The sequence below is a fragment of the Artibeus jamaicensis genome, unplaced genomic scaffold (assembly GCF_021234435.1).
Source record: "Artibeus jamaicensis isolate MK-2021 breed Jamaican fruit bat unplaced genomic scaffold, CSHL_Jam_final contig_465, whole genome shotgun sequence".
In the NCBI taxonomy this organism is placed as follows: domain Eukaryota; kingdom Metazoa; phylum Chordata; class Mammalia; order Chiroptera; family Phyllostomidae; genus Artibeus; species Artibeus jamaicensis.
The window spans coordinates 10204623-10217658 of record NW_026521843.1 but is presented as its reverse complement, the minus strand read 5'-3'; the positions used below and the strand labels follow the sequence as shown (position 1 = coordinate 10217658).

The 13036-nt window shown below is 42.1% G+C and overlaps 1 protein-coding gene across 1 annotated transcript in view; it reads left to right on the top strand.

Annotated features, from left to right (window-relative positions):
• Window positions 1–12546, top strand: part of APOB (apolipoprotein B) — a 38955-nt gene extending 26409 nt beyond the window's left edge. Inside the window, exons 25-29 of the mRNA XM_037151750.2 lie at window positions 430–803; window positions 1311–8876; window positions 9271–9385; window positions 9490–9670; window positions 10606–12546. Of these exons, the coding sequence (XP_037007645.2) occupies window positions 430–803; window positions 1311–8876; window positions 9271–9385; window positions 9490–9670; window positions 10606–12231 (9862 nt within the window). The 3' untranslated portion in view covers window positions 12232–12546. The remainder of the gene's footprint in view (window positions 1–429; window positions 804–1310; window positions 8877–9270; window positions 9386–9489; window positions 9671–10605) is intronic.
• The last annotated feature ends 490 nt before the right edge of the window (window positions 12547–13036 follow it).

Sequence of the window (13036 nt, the reverse complement as noted above, 5' to 3'; positions counted from 1 at the left end):
CCCCTATGGGCAATATACTAGACTAGGTAAAGTGAGAAGAAAAAAACTGGACAAGTTGTAACCCTTCCCCCCAGGGAGATACCATGTAAGGACAAGAGAGCAAGTAAGTTCTAATTCCATAAGCAGAATTATGACATGCTCTTTGACATAGGTGTAAGGGACTGTGCCGCTATTAGAACAAGAGCAACTAATTGCAACTTAGGTTGGTACTGGTAAGGAAGTGGCTCCTGGAAGGGTTTCGAATGGATGTGAGTGTTCAATAGGTGGAAGTAAAAGCAGAGGGATTTGGGCATAGGGAGCAGCATGAGGAAAAGTGAGAATGGGTTTGGGAATGGAGTGTAGGCACCATCACTTGGCAGGTCAGATGACAGAGAATTTTAAGTTCTTGACACCTGACCATGGGGACACTGTCTTTGTTGTTTATTTCAGTGATGGCCGGGCCCGATACACCTTGAACAAGAACAGTTTGAAAATTGAGATTCCTTTGCCTTTTGGTGGCAAATCCTCCAAAGATCTGAAGATGGTGGAGACCATTCGGACACCAGTCATCAACTTGCAATTTGCAGGATTTCACCTGCCATCTCGAGAGTTCCGAGTCCCCGCTTTTACCGTTCCTACAGTTTATGAACTGCGGGTGCCTCACGTGGGTGTTCTAGACCTCTCCACAAATGTCTACAGCAACTTGTACAACTGGTCTGCCTCCTACACTGGAGGCAACACCAGCACAGACCACCTGAGTTTTCAGGCTCGGTACCATATGAAGGCTGACTCTGTGGTTGACCTGCTGTCCTACAGTGTGCAAGGTGAGCCGTGCTTGGGTAGAGGGTACACAGGGCTAAGTTATTGCAGGTTCTGATGGGATAGGCTTCTGCTGGGAGAAAAAATCTGTGAGAAATACAGATATTCTTCCTGCTACTCAGAAACTCATTCATTCATTCATGCATTCATTCAACCAGTAGAAATACTTATTAAATATACCCAGTATTCTACCAGGCAGTAACAGAAAAAACAGACAGGTAAACTGGCAATTATAATTTAATGTAAGAGGTGCTATGATAGCATATTGGGTATAAGTATAAGGTACAGAGGAAGCACTTAATAAGGGAACCCAGCAAGGACCTTAGGGGTTGGGAAGTCTTCCTGTGGGAATGCCTTTTGCTATCAGATTTTATGCTCATGTTATAGATTGAGGAGACTGTGGCACAATTGACCCAGATCAACAGGGCTCTTTACTGAAAGTCTTATGACATAGGAACTGTTCTGGAAATTTGTTGTCTAATTTAACCCATGTGATTTAATTTTTGGGTTAGGATCTGGAGAAACAACATACGACCACAGGAATACGTTCACATTATCATGTGACGGATCTCTACACCACAAATTCCTGGATTCGAGTGTCAAACTCAGTCATGTAGAAAAGACTGGAAACAACCCAGCCTCCAAAGGTTTGCTCACATTCAATGCAGCTAGTGCCTGGGGACCACAGATGTCTGCATCAGTCCATTTGGACTCAAAAAAGAAAGAGCATTTGTATATCAAGGAAGTCAAGATTGATGGGCAGTTCCGAGTCTCTTCCATCTACGCTAAAGGCGCGTACGGCCTGTCTTATCGAAGGGATCCCACCACTGGCCAGCGCAGTGGAGAGTCCAGTCTGAGGTTTAACTCCACCTACCTCCAGGGCACCAACCGGATAATAGGAAGTTATGAAGATGGAACCGTCTCCTTCATCTCCATCTCTGATCTGCAAAGTGGCATGATTAAAAACACAGCTTCCCTGAAATATGAGAACTATGAGCTGACCCTGAAATCTGACACCAACGGGCAGTATGAGGACTTTGCCACTTCTAACAAAGTAGATCTGACCTTCTCTAAGCAACATGCATTGCTGCGTTCTGAGTACCAGGCTGATTACAAGACATTGAGGTTCTTCACCCTGCTTTCTGGGTCACTGAATTCCCGTGGGCTTGAAATAAATGCTGATGTCTTGGGCACTAACAAAAGTAGCAGTGGGGCTCACAAAGCAACACTTAGGATTTCCCGAGATGGACTGTTGACCAGTGCAACAACCAGCTTGAAGTACAGTCCCCTGATGCTGGAAAACGAGCTGAATGCAGCACTGGGACTGTCCGGGGCATTTGTGAAGGTGGTGACAAATGGCCGCTTCCGGGAACACAACGCAAAATTCAGTCTCGATGGAAAAGCTACCCTCACAGAGGTGTCACTGGGAAGCGTTTATCAGGCCATGATGCTGGGTGTTGACAGCAAAAATATTTTCAGCTTCAAAATTAACCAGGAGGGACTTAAGCTTTCAAATGACATGATGGGCTCCTATGATGAAATGAAACTCGACTACACAAATAGTTTGAACATTGCGGGGTTCTTGCTGGACTTCTCTTCAAAGATGGACAACATCTATAGTTCTGACAAGTTTTATAAGCAAACGTTTAATTTACAGCTGCAACCCTATTCGCTTATAACAACCTTAAACAATGAACTGAAATTCAGTGCTCTGGATCTGACCAACCATGGAAAACTACGACTAGAACCCCTGAAGCTGAACATGGGTGGGAGCATAAAAGGAACCTACCAAAGTCATGAAATAAAACACATCTACACCATTTCTTACGCAGACTTGTCAGCAAGCTACAAAGCAGACACTGTAGCAAAAATGCAGGGAACCGAGTTTAGCCACCGGCTCAGCACAAACATCGCCGGACTGGCGTCAGCCATTGACATCAGTACCAACTACAATTCGGACTCCCTGCATTTCAGCAACGTTTTCCACTCTGCCATGGCGCCTTTCACCGTGACCATTGATGCACATACAAACGGCAACGGGAAGCTGGTTCTCTGGGGAGAACACACTGGGCAACTGTACAGCAAATTCCTCTTGAAAGCAGAGCCCCTGGCCCTGACGTTCTCTCATGACTACAAAGGGTCTGCGAGTCGCCATCTCCAGTCCGGGAGGAGCATCAGCACTGCACTTGACCACAAAGTCAGTGCCCTGCTCACCCCAGCTGAGCAGTCGGGCTCCTGGAGGCTCAAGACCCAGTTCAACAAAAATGAATACAGTCATGAGTTTGATGCTTACAACACCAAAGACAACATCGGCGTGGAGCTTACTGGACGAGCCCTGGCTGACCTCACCATGCTGGACTCCCCATTTGAGGTGCCATTCTTGTTCAGGAATCCTGTCAATGTGATTGACGTGCTGGAGATGAGGGACACTATCAACCAGCCCCAGGAATTCACTATGGTTGCCTCTGTAAAATACGATAAGAACCAAGATGTTCATACCATCAACCTCCCATTCCTCAACCTCCTGCCAGAACATTATGAGAAGAGTCGAGTAATCATTATAACTTCACTGGAAACCATACAGAAAGAATTGAAACGTGTCGATATGGATGAATTCATGATGAAATACAGAACCACCTTGGACAAACTCTCACAGCAAGTTAATGACCAGCTGAATGAAGTCAGCTGGGAGAAACAACTTTCACGCGCCAAGGAGAAACTAGCTGCTTTCACAGAAAATTATGGAATTACAGAAAACAATCTAAAAATTGCACTGGACAATGCCAAAATCAATTTTAATGAAAGACTATCTCAATTACAAGCATATGTGATACAATTTGATCAGTATATTAAAGATAATTATGACTTGCCTGAAATTAAGGCAGCTATTACTAAAATTATTGATCAAATCATTGAAAAATTAAAAATTCTTGATGAACATTATCATATTCATGTAAATTTAGTAAAAGCAATCCATGATCTGTCTTTGTTTATTGAAAAGATTGATTTTAACAAAACTGAAATTAGTACAGCATCCTGGATTCAAAATGTGGATACTAAGTATCAAATCAGAAGCCAGGTACAAGAAAAGTTGCGACAGCTCAAGACACAAATTCAGAATATTGACATCCAGCACCTTGCAGAGACATTAAAACAACAGGTTGAAGCCATCAATGTCAGAGTGCTTTTAAATCAATTGAAAACTGCCATTCCATTTCAAAAAATAAAGCAAATGATTAAGCATGTCAAATACTATGTTAGAAATTTCATGGAAGATTATGAAGTAACTGAGAAAATCAATGCTTTTAGAGCTATGGTTCACAGGTTAATTAAGATATATGAAATAGACCAACACATCCAGGTGTTAATGGATAAATCATTACAGTTGGCCCACAAATATAAGGTGAAGGAGACTGTTCAGCATCTGAGCAAGGTCCTACAACAAGTTGGGATAAAAGGTCACTTTGAGAAATTGGTTGGCTTTATTGATGATGCAGTCACACAACTTAAAGCGTTGTCTTTTGAAAAATTCATTGAAGAAGTAAACAGATTCCTTGACATGTTGATAAAGAAATTAAGGTCATTTGATTACCACCAGTTTGTAGATAACACCAATAGCAAAATCCGTGAGATGACTCAGAGAATCAATGGTGAAATGCAGGCCCTGGAACTTCCACGGAGAGCAAGGGCACTAAAACTGTTTGTAGGGGACATCAACACTGTGGTCTCAGAGCATCTGGAAAATATAAAAGGCACCAATATAACCTCATTCATTGATTGGTTACAGGAAGCTTTACATTCAAAATCTTTAAGTTACATGAAAGCTAAAGTCCAAGAGACCCTACAAGATATCCGAGACCAAGTAGATCAAATGAACTTTCAACAGACAGTTCAGCAATACCTGTTGCTAGTAGGCCAGGTTTACAACACAATTGTTACATACATTTCTGACTGGTGGAGTCTTGCTGCTAAAAACCTTACTGACTTTGCAGAACAGCATTCTCTCCAAGGCTGGGCTGAAAACCTGAAAGCATTGGTAGAACGAGGGTTCACTGTCCCTGAAATCCAGACCACCTTTGGGACCATGCCTGCCTTTGAAGTCAGTCTCCGCGCCCTTCAGGAAGCTACATTTCAGACTCCAGACTTCACAGTCCCCCTGACAGATTTGAATATCCCATCCATTCAGATAAACTTCAAAAAGCTAGGAGATATACAAGTCCCACTCAGGTTTTCCACACCAGAATTTACTGTCCTCAACACCTTCCACATTCCTTCCTTTACAATTGATTTGGTAGAAATCAAAGCAAAGATCATCCAAGTCATTGACCAAGTGCTGGACAGTGAGCTGCAGTGGTCAGCTCCAGAAGTGTACTTGAGGGACCTGAAAGGGATGGACACCATTCTTGTTAGAGTCACTCTGCCAGACTTCCACATTCCAGAAATCACAATTCCAGAATTCGTAATCCCGAATCTGGACCTCGGAGATTTTCAAGTTCCTGACCTTCACATACCAGACTTCCAGCTTCCCAACATCTCACACACAATCACAGTGCCGACTTTTGGCAAGCTCCACAGTGTTTTGAAAATCCAGTCTCCTTTTTTCGCATTAGATGCGAATGCTGACGTTCAGAATGTAACAACCTCAGTGAACGAGGCAGGGATTATGGCTTCTGTCACTGCCAAAGGAGACTCCAAATTAGAAGTTCTCAAATTTGATTTTCAGGCAAATGCACAACTTTCATACCCTGAGGTTAACCCACTCATGCTGAAGGAGTCCATGAGTTTCTCCAGCAAGTACCTGAAAACAGAGCATAAGAGCGAAGTGCTGTTTTTAGAAAATGCTATTGAAGGAAAATTAAACACAGTGGCAGGTTTACACACAGAAAAAAATACTCTGGAGCTCAGTAATGGTGTCCTCATCAAGATAAGCAATCAGCTTACCCTGGACAGCAACACGAGGTACTTCCACAAACTGAACATCCCCACACTGGACTTCTCCAGTCAGGCTAACCTACACAATGAAATCAAGACCCTGTCTGAAGCTGGACACATAGAATGGACTTCCTCTGGGACGGGATCCTGGAAATGGGCCTGCCCCACATTTTCAGATGAGGGAACACATGAATCACAAATTATCTTCACTGTGAAAGGACCCCTCACGTCCTTTGAATTGTCTAATAAGATCAATAGCAAATACCTGAGAGTAAACCAAACCTTGGATTATGAGTCTAGCTTTCTTGACCTTTACCAATTGGAGATTCAGTCACAAGTTGAATCACCGCAAGTGGGCCACAGTGTTCTCACTGCTAAGGGCACAGCCCAGCTTCGAGAGAGGAAGGTGGAGGTCACTGGCAACCATGATGCTCATTTGCATGGAAAAGTTCATGGAACTTTGAAGAATTCCCTCTTCCTTTCAGCACAGCCATTGGAGATTACTGCATCCACCAACAATGAAGGAAACCTGAAAGTTAGTTTTCCATTAAAATTGTCAGGGAAAATAGACTTCCTGAATAATTATGCACTGTTTCTGAGTCCAAACACCCAGCAAGCTAGTTGGCAAGCCAGTGCCAGGTTCAATCAGTATAAATACAATCAAAATTTCTCTGCTGCCAACAATGAGAACAGCATTGAGGCCCACGTAGGAGTAAATGGAGAAGCCAACCTGGATTTCCTGAACATTCCTTTAACAATTCCTAAAACAACTCTACCTTATACAAAACTCACAATTCCCCACGTGAAAAATTTCTCCATATGGGAAAAAACCGGTTTGAAAGAATTCTTGAAAACAACAAAGCAGTCATTTGATTTAAGTGTAAATGCTCGGTATAAGAAAAACAAAGACAAACATTCCATCCCAATTCCTTTGGATGCGTTGGATGTGTTTATCAATAAGAACATCAATTCCTTCAACAGGCATTTTGAGAAAGCCAGGGGCAAGGCATTAAATCTCTTTACTAGATTCTATAATAATGTAAAAGATAGGGTCGATAAGTACAAAGTTGAAACAGCTCTGAACAAGCAACCCACAACCTTTCAGATTCCCGGATATACTATCCCAGTAGTCAATGCTGAAGTACCTCCATCCACAGTAGAGATGTTGCCATTCGGCTATGTGATCCCAAAAGAGATCAGCCTCCCCAGTGTAGCCATCCCAGATTCTGGCTTCTATGTGCCCTCACAAAAATTAATGCTACGTATGCCAGTCCTTAATGTCTCTGGGAATTTTCTTAAGTTTTCTCTTCCAGAAGTCAAGGTATTGAATACCCCGAACAATATTTTCATTCCAGCCATGGGCAATATTACCTATGATTTTTCCTTTAAATCAAGTGTCATCACCCTGAATACCAATGTTGGACTTTACAACCAATCAGATATCGTTGCTCATTTGCTTGCTTCCTCTTCTTCCGTCATTGATGCACTGCAGTACAAATTAGAGGGCACCTCAAGTTTGACCAGTAAACGGGGGTTGAAGTTAGCCACAGCTTTGTCTCTGAGTAACAAATTTGTGGAAGGTAAGCATGAAAGCACCATTAGCTTAACCAAGAAGGCCATGGAAGCTTCGATGACAACAAGAGCCAAAGTCCAAAGTCCAATTTTGAAAATGGATTTCAAGCAAGAACTTAATGGAAATCCCAAGTCAAATCCTACTGTCTTTTCATCCATTGAATTAAAGTATGATTTCAATTCCACCAAGCTGTACTCTGCTGCCGCAGGGACCATTGACCACAAGCTGAACTTAGAAACCCTCACTTCTTACTTTTCCATTGAGTCATCCCACAAAGGAAATATCAAGGGTTCAGTCCTTTCACAGGAATATTCAGGAATGATTGCCAGTGAGGCCAACACTTATTTAAATTCCAAGGGTGCTCGGTCTTCAGTGAAGCTACAAGGGGCTTCCAAAGTTGATGGTATCTGGAACCTTGAAGTAAAAGAAAGCTGTGCTGGAGAAGCCTCTCTCCAACGCATATATGTCATCTGGGAACACAATACCAAAAACCACTTACAGCTAGTGGGTCCCTTTTCAACATCCGGAGAGCATGCAGGCAAAGCCACTCTGGAACTCTCCCCATGGAAAATGTCAGCCCTTGTCCAGGTCAGTGCAAGTCAGCCCAATTACTTACTTGATCTTGATTACCTTGGCCAGGAAATGTCCCTAAACATTAACATTGAGAACCAGAAGGTTAGATGGAAAAGTGAAATCAAGGTCCTCTCTGGGTCTCTCCAGAATGATGTACAGCTTTCCAATGACCAAAACGAGGCACGCCTTGACATTGCAGGTTCCTTAGAAGGGCACCTACGGTTCCTCAACAATATTGCCCTACCGGTTTATGCCAAGACCTTATGGGAACTTCTAAAGCTGGATGTCACCACCAGCACTGATCGCAAACAGTCTCTTCGTGCTTTAGCAGCCCTTGTGTACACCAAAAACCCCAGGGGCCATATTCTCTCCATCCCCGTGCAAGAACTGGCTGATAAGTTTGTTATTCCTGGACTGAAACTAAATAATCTGAACTCCGTTTTGGTCACACCTACATTCCAAGTTCCATTTACAGATCTGCAGTTTCCATCCTACCTACTTGACTTCAGTGAAATAAAAATCTACAAGAAGCTAAGCATCTCACCATTTGCCCTCAAAGTACCAACACTACCCACAGTGAAATTCCCTGAAGTTGATGTGTTAACAAAGTATTCTCAACCAGGAGATTCTTCCATTCCATTTTTTGAGATAGCTGTGCCTGAATCTGTATTAACTATACCCCAGTTCACCTACCCAAAAAGTATTCCCATTGGCGCTGCTATTTTGGATCTAAATGAGATGGCTGGCAAGATTGCAGACTTCAAGTTGCCAAACATCACACTGCCCCATCAGACTATTAAGATTCCTTCCATGAAGTTCTCTGTACCTGCTGGAATCTACATCCCTTCCTTTGGAGCACTGACTGCACGTTTTGGGGTGACCTCTCCCCTGTACAATGCTACTTGGAGTGCTGGTTTGAAAAACAAAGAAGATCACATCGAAACATTCCTGAATTCCACATGCAGCTCAACCATACAGTTCCTGGAATATAACCTTAATGGTAAGGAAATGTCCTGACTTCTCCTGTGTAAGAATTCTACGTGTTACATGTTTTCAATGAAAGTTGTGAACCAATAATTGTGTGCTTAGTTATGACTAGAGGCACAATTTCTCTCTATAGCAAAGTTTAAAAGAAGTGATACTTATATACCCACATGTAACATGCTGTATAAAATCTACTGACATTTCAGAGGAATAGGTTCCAAGAAAATAGACTTTTCTGTAATGATTTTAGGACTGATACTATCTCCTATTTATTTATTTTTTAAATGTGGGCTGCATGTTTCAAATATATAAATAAGTCCTTTAAGTTAAGATGGATTTCTCCTGGTCATCACAATGAAAATGTCTGTGTCTTACAATTACCAATAAAATGAAAAATCTCTCCTCTACAGTTATGGGAACACATGAGATTGAAGACGGCACATTAGTCTCTAAGGCTAAAGGAACATTTGCTCACCGTGACGTCAGTGCAGAATATAAAGAAGATGGCAAATATCGAGGATTTCTGTATAAAACTTTTATTGAAATTTCATCCCTTTTCAGATCCCTATGTTTTTTTTTCCTATCTTCATACCCCTTTCATGGTGGCTCATCTGCTTTTCTGCTTGCAGGGACTGGAAAAGAGAGGTTCGCTTGGACATCAGCAGCCCAACCTTTACTGATGTCCATCTGCGCTACTACTCAGATGGAAATGCCTACTACTCAGCAGCCTTTCCAGCCATAGGCACAGTGGCCATGGACTCGGAACTCGAGAACAACACCTTAAAATACAATCTCTACTACCGCCCTCAGGTGAATCCCACCTAATGGGTTATACCCCTTAGCAGCAAGTAGAGACTTGAGGCAGATGAATGTAATTCAGCACCACAGGTTGTCAGGGCTTTCCCAGACTGGGCGAAACCCAGCGGTGAGCTGGCCACGCTTCTCCTCTCAGGAACTGTTCTCCAGGAAATACTACAATGAGTCTTGTATTAATTTTAATTATGAGATGTGCCTATGACATCATATTACTACTATTATTGCTATTGGGCATATCTTGAAAGAGGGGGGTTATGGCTTACCATCCAAGTCATGAGCAAACTCTGCCATATGCTGAGTGCATTTTCAGATAGTGGTTTCTGGAGTGTCTGAGGCTTCATAATACTTCCCCACAGTAGAATTTTCTTATGAGATATGCCAGATTGCTCTGCACTTTACAAGCCCTGCCAAGGTCAAATCAGAGATGCCATTAGATTTAGTAGATGAGAAGAAGTTATGAAGTTCTGTTACTGAAGTTTGTGATAGGCTTAGAGAATGAACAGCTCCTGATGCTGGTATTCTACAACAGATTTTGGCTGGATGGATTCTGGACATTTTCCTTTTTTTGCTACGTCTTTTTTTTTTCTCTGAATTAGTTTTTCCCAGGCTCTTTCTTCTCTTTCTCCCCTTCCCCCTCCTCCTCCTCTGATCTTCAGTCCTAGGAAGGCTTTAATGTTAAGTGTTACTGTGTAAATGCCATGCATAATTTTATCCTTTCTAAGGCACATGATAAAGAGGAATTAAGAACAGTAGGCTTGTTTAACAGTAAGACAAACACATGAACTGACATAAGAGAGATAAATCCCCTTCAGAATATGAAAGATCCTCTGATCTTTTAACTGCTAATGAAGTTTTAGTGTGGTATATTATGTAATCAGGATAATTGAAAACATGTTCTTTTTATCCTTTCTTTTTGCCCCTGGTTTTAGATGTCTCCAGATAAAAAACTCAGCATATTCAAAATTGAGTTTCTTTTCCCTGAACCTCATGAGAAACTTGTTGTGAAAGTTACCTGGGAAGAAGAGGCAGTGCCTGAACTGCTAAACTCTCTGAAAGACAACATGCCCAAAGCAACACAGGCCCTTTATGACTGTGTCAACAAGTACCACAAGGAATGCACAGGACTTGATCTGAGAGATGCTTCTTTGGAACTGAGAAAAAGTCTGCAGAACACAGCTGAGCAGACTTATCAAGAAGCGGTGAGCCTGATTGATGAGGTGGACAAGACGCTGGAACTCAGGAGGGTAGCCAGAGATGCTACGAGAACCTACCACCTTTGGAATGACAAGGCCCAAAATCTATACCAGGAACTGTTGGATCAGGAAGGTCAAGTCGATCTCCAGAGACTACAAAATAAGGTGCTGGACAGCCTAATAGGAGTTACTAGGGAATACAAAATAATAGTCATGCGTCTGACTAACTCATCCATTGATTACCTGAAGTTCACCAGATTCCAGCTCCCAGGAAGAGCCAGGACATACACTATGGATGAACTCTGTACCATGGTGATGAAAGAACTAGGAAAGGTACTGTCCCAGGTACATTCCAAAATCCATAGTGGGTTGGAAATACTGTTTTCCTATTTCCAAGACCTGATGGAGAAATCTGAATTAATCAAGGACCTAAAGATTAAATTTCCTTTTGATTCAAAAAGTCATAAACTAACAAATGTAACCTTGGAGTGTGGAAAACTGCTGAAATCTTTATCACAACAGATCCAAAAGGTATTTAATGACCTCCAGTCAAACAATACTACAGAGATGCTGGGTGATCTTCAGAGGTATTTACAGAATGTTTTCCAAGATATCAAAGGAGCACTGAACCACTTAAAGGGGAAGAAATTTACCGATCTCATTTATGATATCATTACAACCTTCCACAGCTATACTCAATATGTTTTTACATTTCTGAAAGAAAACCTAAACCTTGACCTGGGTAAGCTTAATGAACTTATTCAAAACAAACTTCAAGAGGCTTCTCAAGAGTTAGAGCAGATCCTTCAGTACATAAAGGCTCTTCGCAAAGATTCAAGTGTGATCAGCTGGACAATGAAATATTATGAACTTGAAGAAAAGATAATCAACCTGATCAAAAAGTTGGTAGACGTCCTTAAGGACTTCCATTCCCAATGCACTGTCAATGCCACTAGCTTGGCTTCCCAACTCTCAAGTGAAGTCAAGCAATTTGTGCAGAAAGATATCCAGAAATACCTTAGCATCCTTGCCGATGCAGATGGAAATGGGAAAGAAAAGGTTGTGGAGCTTTTTACCAGTGCTCAGGAAGTAATTAAAAGCTGGACCGCTGCGATGAAGAAAATCATTTTTGATTACCACCAGCAGTTCAAATATAAACTACAGAATTTTTCAGACCAACTCCCTGATTACTATGAAAAATTCATTGCCGAGTCCAAAAGATTGATTGACCTGTCCATTCAAAAATACCAGATGTTTCTGAGCTATATCATGGAGTTACTCAGAGAGCTAAAATCGGCCACAGTCAGTGATATGAGCCATTATGTAAAGGTTGCTCCGGGAGAATTTACTATCACCTTCTAATTTTTGTAAAGGAATTCTCATTTATTCTTGTACTCCAATTAAGCTTCCACATAGTAGAAAAAGATCCAAACTGCAGACATCGATATAATTACACACTGAGCCAGTCCTGGAACAGGCAGCTGACTACGAGCAGAAGTACATGTGAGCTGAACCCACACTGAGGCTGGCGTTGGGGTCTCTGAAGGTCTCTGCACTCTGGGAAGCAACATTTTTTCTTTTTGCAAGTTGAAGAAAATCAGGACCTGAATTATTTTGCTAAAGTAGGGGGAGGGAAGGGTGAACAAATAAATGAATTCTTTATTGTGTGTCATACCACTCATTATGGCTCATTCATATTGAAAAATAGCAAAATGAGGGTACCGATTGCAATATCTGATGTTTCAAAACCTCCAGAAGGACACACATTGTGTTTAAAGTGACGAAGTGAACAGGGAGAATTTGTGGAGGGAAATATTTTGCCACTTAAAAAAAAAACAGAAAGAGGTAACTAATCTCAGGGATTGTATTTGCCTCGTGGAAAGGAAAATTGATTTGCAAAGGCCTTCACATAATTTGATCTTGAGTCTCATTAGTCCTCATGTACCACACCATCTTGCTCACTAACCATCTGCCTTTGCCAGGCAAGGCTCTCTGCTAGGCTCTGAGACAAGCCAGCGAGCCCTTTATTTCACTCAGCCTGCCAGGAGTGGAGAAGAGGTAGCTGGGAAGTCCTGGCCCCAAGGGCTTCTTGGCAGTAGGGACCCCAGAAGTCTCCCTGCAGTTCAGCCAGGATCCATTCAATGCAAAGACAGTAACTGTGGGAGAG